The sequence below is a fragment of the Copadichromis virginalis genome, linkage group LG19 (genome assembly GCF_057382275.1).
Source record: "Copadichromis virginalis isolate Kocher_CV1m ecotype Utaka linkage group LG19, C_Virginalis_male_GT1.1, whole genome shotgun sequence".
Lineage (NCBI taxonomy): Eukaryota > Metazoa > Chordata > Actinopteri > Cichliformes > Cichlidae > Copadichromis > Copadichromis virginalis.
This window is the reverse complement of record NC_140636.1, coordinates 23,959,229-23,966,448: the sequence shown is the minus strand read 5'-3', so window position 1 is coordinate 23,966,448 and position 7,220 is coordinate 23,959,229. Positions and strand designations below refer to the sequence as shown.

Below are 7,220 nucleotides of genomic sequence, written 5' to 3'. Positions count from 1 at the left end.
ATATGTATTGTCCCTCTTTCTAATAAAGAAAGGAAAAACATCAATTTTATTTTTTTTATTTATTATTTTGCACACTGTTGCGCTGAGTACAGTCATACAGGTATGCTTGTTGCCATGGCAGTCTCAGCACATGTAATACAATAGCCCATTGTAAAGCGTGTCTAGTGCAAGCGGTTGTCGGTAAGTGCAGTAATTTTTCAGCAGCACATTCCTTAGAGATTCAGTTTCAGCATAATCAAGGAGTTTGTTTCACATCAAACAACTAATAAGAAATAGTTTCGTTTTTAAGATATTGAGTTGTGTAAAAGTAAAAGTGCCCAAACTTTCAAATTCCTCTACGAAAGTTTCGTAATAACCTCCACGTCTTTTTTATCTTTCAGCTTCTCTATAAATTCCATCACCTTCTTGTGTAACATTTCTCTCTGAAGCAGTCTCAGCCTTTCCATTTCCTCTTGGGCTTTCTGCTGTTGCCTGGCCAGCTCTTTTTCTGATATTGAGTCAATCGTTGCAATCTGTTTCATCTGCATAAGTGACAAGTTGCTCTGGACTTTCCCTTTGTGTCTCACAGAGCTTGTAGATTTAGTCGATGGTGGTGGTGCTGATATGGATCGACCCTGTTCCACGAGTTTAGATCCTTCATAGCTGGATTTGCTAGGACGCAATCGTCCAGCAGATGTGTATATCGCCCTGGAGAAGTTTGCGTCTGCATTTCTTTCATACTCGGCGATTTCTTTCATAGCGATGCTGACTGTAGCTTTTGGTTCACAGACTTGTACCATCACCATCCGTCTTGCTTCATTTATCAGTTTGTCCCTTCGCTGTTGAAGCATTTTCTGGGTGTATCGGTGCTGTTTATCCAACATGATTAGCTTACGTTGCAGATCTCGGTCCTCCTTTTGGTTTAGCACTCTTAACACTCTTTGTAGTTCAGGTCTTCTGTAGATGTGATCCATTATGTCCAAGAACTAGGGGGAGGAAAGCATTTTCTGAGCTTTTTTGTTTTTTAGATTAAAACCAAAAATATCAGTTTTATTACCTGATTTTTGTGCACTACTCTGAGCGCAGTCGTACAGGTGTGTTTGGTCTCATGGCAGTCTCACCATCTGTAATATAATAGCCTATTGTAAAGCATGTCTAATGGAGGTTTTGTTAGTGATTTGCAAGTGTGCAGTAATTGTTCATCAGCGCATTCCTTAGAGATTCAGTTTCAGCACAGTAGCAGGGCTTCTTGCACGTTACACTGTGACTGTGAAAAATACTTCGATTTTGTGCAGTTTTCGCCCTCCTGCTTCATATAATTCACTATTTGGGGTTATGATAAAAAAATGAATTGTAAATGTACATTTTGGGAGAAAATTACATTATGAGTAACCATTTGTTTTACTGTAAATGCTGTGCAAATAAATACAATCAGAGACTGTTATTCGAATATCCTAAACTGTTGCTTTTATATAAATATTGGTAATTAAAGATGTGGTGGTTTTAGAAACACTGAGCTCATGAATCCTCGCTATTCTGACTGAGAAAGATTTGCTTTGACACAAGTCTTCAGTTGTTACTTTAGCCATTGGATCATCTGCAAACGTGTCATCCTTCTCCAACCTTCTTTCTCATCTCCTCTTTCACTATATCTGTGAATCTTACCTGGTCTTCCTCTGACCCTCCTGCCTGGCAGCTCAATGTTATCTTCGGCCGGATGTATCCACTAACCCTCCTGCCAGTTATTCATTTGGCAAAGATTTAATGCTGAATTCGCTTCCCGGTGAAACCCTCACTATTTAACTGGGCTTGGGACTGACACTAGGAGTACTCTGGGTTGAGCCATAAAATAAATATATATTGGTCATGATCTCCACTAGCTTTCTATATTTATTGATTGGGTTTTCCTAATATTTTGATCATCTATTAACTCCTTCAGCCATTTTAAGCAAAAACATTTTTTTTTATCATTACTTTAAGTTTTTTAGCATCTTATTTCACAGTAAACTCTGAGTCTTTAGAGGGGTTTTTTCCTGTGATTGATTGATTTGGGATTTGTCATCTTCTTGTGGGTGTTTTCAATCTACTTTTTAGTAGACTCATTTATATCATCAGATCCACATTAACATGAACATAAGGCAAACTATGCTTACGAGAAAATCGCTGTGCTACAGCAGGCAGAAAACGAAAAAGTTGAATAAATATTACAAAAACATGACTCTAGTTTGTTAGATTTCTCAGTTTACTTTTATTTGTCTCTGTTCCCCATAAAATATTAACTGCATATATTAAGTTATTATATAAATGAAAATAATACGAAGTGTCCTGATCATATTTACAAAAAATGGTGTAAAATTGCAGTATACCTTTAACAAGCAAAGCCAGCCCCTCTGGAGTTTGGCCCTCCTGCGCCAAAACTGAAAACCAGGCTTGAAGATGGCACAACAAAACTTCCCAAAATGTCACACAGTTACTCCAAAGTTGATCAGCTGTTGACATCGCTGCTTGGTAAGTTTATTCTCTGCAGTGATTTGGCTTCATTTACATTTGCAGGAGAGCTGTTCGCTCGTTTTCAGCTGCTTATCTTCACTGCTGCTTCGCTGGTTTTAGTCGCTCAGGTCAAACAGCGTAATCAATCAGGTTTGTCGATTTACATTATTTAATGAAACAGATAATGATTCGGACATAATGTAAAATACAGCCGTCTAAAGCGCGAGAGAATGTTGCGCATGCGCATTACGGAAAGGGGAGATTACAGTATAATGTAAAAGCAGAAAAACGCATACGTTTACAATAAGGGGTTTCTCTTTTCCGCTTTTTCACGGTCTCTTCTCCATGTTTTTTCCCTTTGTTCTGCTAAATAGTTCTGATATGTCTTCAACCCTTGAGTTCCTGGCTTGTATTCAGCATTTTCAAACTTTGCGGTTTAAACGGTTTTGGTCCCATGTAATTGTTTAGAGATGTAAAACTGTGTTAACCGGAGAGTCTAACTGTTTCTGCTACTTCAGGTGCTGACTTTGGCATAAATAACTGCAGATGAGTTGGCTGTTACCAAATACGAACAGTTAATTTTGATCTCACAGAGGTTTATGCTTGGATATTATTTAAAACAATTAACGGCAACAATCCATAGCCAGATAACCTAAACCACTAAACACTGAGGCATTTTTTAATACATTTGGGCACACTGGGTGGAGAAGATCACTGAGATAATCAATCCGCAAAAGATATTATATGCAAATAAACCAAGTTGGAGGCTTTATTTAGTATAAACCACAACATTAATTTACTCTTAAGGTTTTACACCAGACAGGAGCTGAAGCACATTGCTGTTTTAAATATGGAGCACCTAAACAAATCTATGGAAATGCAGATATCAACAAATAACACTCATTTTATAAAATTCTGCTTTGTTGTTATTATTAGAAATTATGACATACTTTATGTTCTGTAACTTGTAACTTGTGCTTTAACAGCTTAATTTCCTCTTTTGTTTTCCACTCAAATAGCAATTGCCCCTGCAGAGGTTATCTAATGCATCCAATCCTGAAGATTTTTACTCAGAAATACGTGTAATAAGTGTTTAAGCACTAAATTAAAGCCTACATAAAGTTGCTTCAGTTTTACATGCTGCAGTTTTTCTTGTTGCACTACTTGCAGGTCAGAAAGAAAAATGTAGGCCTACTCTACTTTTGTTTTCAAGGTGTGGTCCAAGCATTACGTTAGTGTTGCCAAGATGATGCGGGCAGTGTGTGTTGATGTACCCGGAGGACCGGAGAATTTGCTGCTGCAGTCTGTTCCCAGACCTAATCCCAAAGCAGGAGAAGTCCTGATTAAAGTTCATGCAGCTGCCCTCAACAGAGCAGACCTGTTACAGGTAGATTATTATTGTAGCCAAAAGAGCATAACACAGTGCTATTATCTCCTGTAAATCTCATAACCTGCTTTCAGTCTTCTTTGACTCACTGTATTCTGAATTATATCTAAATTTGCATAAAACAGGCCTGAAAATAATTATCTTGTGTTTTCCACAGAGACGAGGCCTGTACCCTCCTCCTGCTGGTGAGAGTGACATCATAGGCCTGGAGGTAGCTGGTACTATCCACACCCTGGGTCCAGGGGTGAAAAAGCAATGGAAACCAGATGACCGGGTCATGGCTTTGCTCTGTGGAGGAGGATATGCAGAATATGTTTCTGTGCCCGAGGAGCTTCTCATGCCCGTTCCCTCTAATCTCACAATGTGTCAGGCTGCTGCAATCCCAGAGGCCTGGCTCACTGCTTTCCAACTGCTGGATTTTGTTGGTATAGCAAACATTTCTGTGTCTCTTTGTTTTTCTTCATATTCATATGTTTTTTGGATAAAGATTAGACAACTGAGTTATTAAATGAGTCACATTTATTTCTATTTGACTTTTTTTAATTAACAAGAGGCCAAAGTCAGATTTGGTTCAAATTCTATACTTGCCATCGGTCTTCTCTGCTCCAGCTCAGGTGAAAGAGGGTGAGGTGGTGCTGGTTCACGCTGGAGGCAGCGGAGTCGGAACAGCGGCCGTTCAGCTTGTTCGTCTGTTTCGGGGTGTGCCGGTTGTCACTGCCGGGAGCCCAGAAAAATTGAAGCTGGCTGAGAAACTGGGCGCTGTAGTTGGATTCAACTACAAAGAGGAGAGCTTTGCACAGGGAGTGCATGACTTCACTGGAGGTGAATTATGGAAATCAACGTGCATTTAATTTTGCTGCAGGCGACGGTGCAGTGTCTCTGCTGATAATTCCTAATGATAGCATTGTTTTTGCATACTTCAGATTGCTATCAAATGTTTTGTCTTTGTTTCACAGGCATTATATTAGAGTTAAATGTTTCCAACCACTGTAGCAATCAGAGCTTAATGCTACATAGCTCTTCTGTAGCTTTCTAATAAATGCACATCAAAGAGCTTTGGTAACCAACTCCAAAAAAATCCTCCGTCAATACTTAAGAACCAAGTCAAAACACATGATTTCATTTTCAAGGATAAAAGAAAAATTAGTTGTTTTGTCATTTTAGTTCAAAAAATTTTTTTATTCAATCTGTCACAGTGTATTTGTTTAGAAGAGGGGTCAAGCATAAGACCGGGGGGGAGAATCGGCCTGCCAAAGAGTCCAATCAGGCCCACTGGAAAATGTAAAGGAGGGCATAAAGATTGGAGTTCTCGGTGTATTTTGATTACATTTACAACTTTTCCTACTGATACAAACCTCCCACATGGTCATTCATACTGCACTAATGTAGTAAAGTAGCATTAAAAACAGCGGAAGGATAGAATAGTTCCTGTATTTTCACTCTCCACTGCAGAAATGTAGTCTTCATTGGTCTTGTTTAGCCTAGCTAACCTACACCACAAAACACTGAAATAATTTTGAATATATTTGAACACAATGGGTGGAAAAGGTCACCGAAATAATAAATCTGCATAAGAGGATATGATATGCAAATAAACTGAGTTAAAGGCTTTATTCAGTATAGACCACAGCATTAGTTTACTCCTAAACTTTCACACTAAACATGGAGTCAAAGTGGGCTGTGGTGGGCCATGATGTAAAATAAGATTAGCATCTCTGGTTTGGAGCTATTTTGAATCAAGAACGTGATTGTATTGGAGAAGGGCAGTTACCTGTAATTGTAAAATCTCTAATTTCACAGGCAAGGGAGCAAATGTGATCCTTGATTGCATTGGTGGGCGCAACTGGGAGTCAAATGTGAGCTCTTTGGCCATCGATGGCAGGTGGGTGCTGTACGGCACCATGGGAGGGAGGGCGGTAGAGGGAGATCTGCTGGGCAAACTGCTGTCCAAGCGAGGCCACTTGCTCACTAGTCTCCTCCGCTCTCGCAGCCTGCAGGTAAGAATTGAAAACAGAAGTGACACAACAGCTGTGTTTCGTCATCTCTGCGCTGACTCATGTCAGTGTCGCTTTCCTCTCCTGGGTCTGGTTTGCCAAAATGAGGCAACTTGCTTGGGTTACTTTTCAGACATCTCTTGTAATATATATGTTTGCAACTGGACCTGATATGTACTTTGCATTTTCCTTTCACAGTACAAAGCTGACCTGGTGAAAGCTTTTACAGGCAGGGTGTTGCCATATTTCTCAGACCAGCCTGCCACCCTGAGGCCAGTGATTGACCGCACATTTAGCCTGGATGACATTGCAGAGGCTCATAAGCACATGGAAGCTAACAGAAACATGGGGAAGATTGTCATCAATGTGATTCCACAGATTGAGCAAACACAGTGATGAATTCATACTGTAATAGAAACGCACTGGCTTTGAAATTTCCCAAAATACTGAAACCCACTGTCATTGTAAAACTTTTCTTTTGTTAGGAATATTCATAATTTACTAATAAAATAGACCAAATCACTGTTTTTCATTTTCTGTTCTAGTATTGTTACGATTACGTCCCGTGTTACTGTTCTTTTTCTATCCCCTATTCATTGAGGTGAGTTTTCTCCTGTGGTGGTATTACTCACAATTTTCTACTAGCAGCATAGAAATGACAGAAATGTGCATTTCAATGCATGATCAATGTTTACAATAGTTAACTAAAAAGCTAATTTGGGAAAAAAGGAAAACTAACTCACAAAACTAGAAATACATAGATAGTAAATGTTATAAGTTTTAATCTTTGGCAGTTTAGATACTTTTTTTTTTATCACAGCCTGCCTGATTAAATTTTGTTGCATTTGCTTATTGAGACTTGGGATGTCTGTCTACATGATTGTGAGTCAGCTGACATTTGTACTGTAACAATACCTGTTTTGATTTTCCTAAATTTCGCCCCTGATAATAATCCTCAGAGGTCACCACAGCAGATCATCTCCCTTCATCTCACCCTATCTATTCTCATCTGCCACACCAACCCTCTGCATATCCTCCCACAGTACATCCACGTACCTCCTCTGTGGTCTTCCACTTTTTCTCCTTTTTAATCCTCGTCTCTCCAGGGCATATCGCCACCTTTCTTAACTCTTCTTCATCTGCTCCCTACTTTCACTAAAGATCACAATGTTGTTTGCAAACATTATATACTCCATGAAGATTCCTGGCTGACCTCATCAGATCACAGATCCAAACTAGAAGGGGTGAGATGTTTCTTGATGCAATCCCACGCCCACTTTCAACACATCTATCACTACTACCTCAGTGTTATCATACATTCCGTGCACCACCCTCACACACTTCTCTACCTCGCTATAATTATAAGAATA

At 39.4% G+C, this 7,220-nt stretch overlaps 2 protein-coding genes across 2 annotated transcripts; one reads left to right on the top strand and one right to left on the bottom strand.

Moving 5' to 3' along the window:
* Positions 1–292: 292 nt before the first annotated feature.
* Positions 293–958, bottom strand: LOC146686137 (uncharacterized). Its single transcript, XM_085441639.1, has one exon. It carries the CDS (start codon positions 951–953, stop codon positions 336–338), a length of 618 nt encoding a protein of 205 aa, XP_085297765.1. The 5' UTR covers positions 954–958; the 3' UTR covers positions 293–335.
* A 2,720-nt stretch (positions 959–3,678) lies between these two features.
* tp53i3 (tumor protein p53 inducible protein 3) lies at positions 3,679–6,382 on the top strand. Its single transcript, XM_085441643.1, has 5 exons — positions 3,679–3,856; positions 4,014–4,281; positions 4,466–4,678; positions 5,657–5,853; positions 6,049–6,382. Exons 1-5 carry the CDS (start codon positions 3,716–3,718, stop codon positions 6,244–6,246), a joined length of 1,017 nt encoding a protein of 338 aa, XP_085297769.1. The 5' UTR covers positions 3,679–3,715; the 3' UTR covers positions 6,247–6,382.
* Positions 6,383–7,220: the final 838 nt, after the last annotated feature.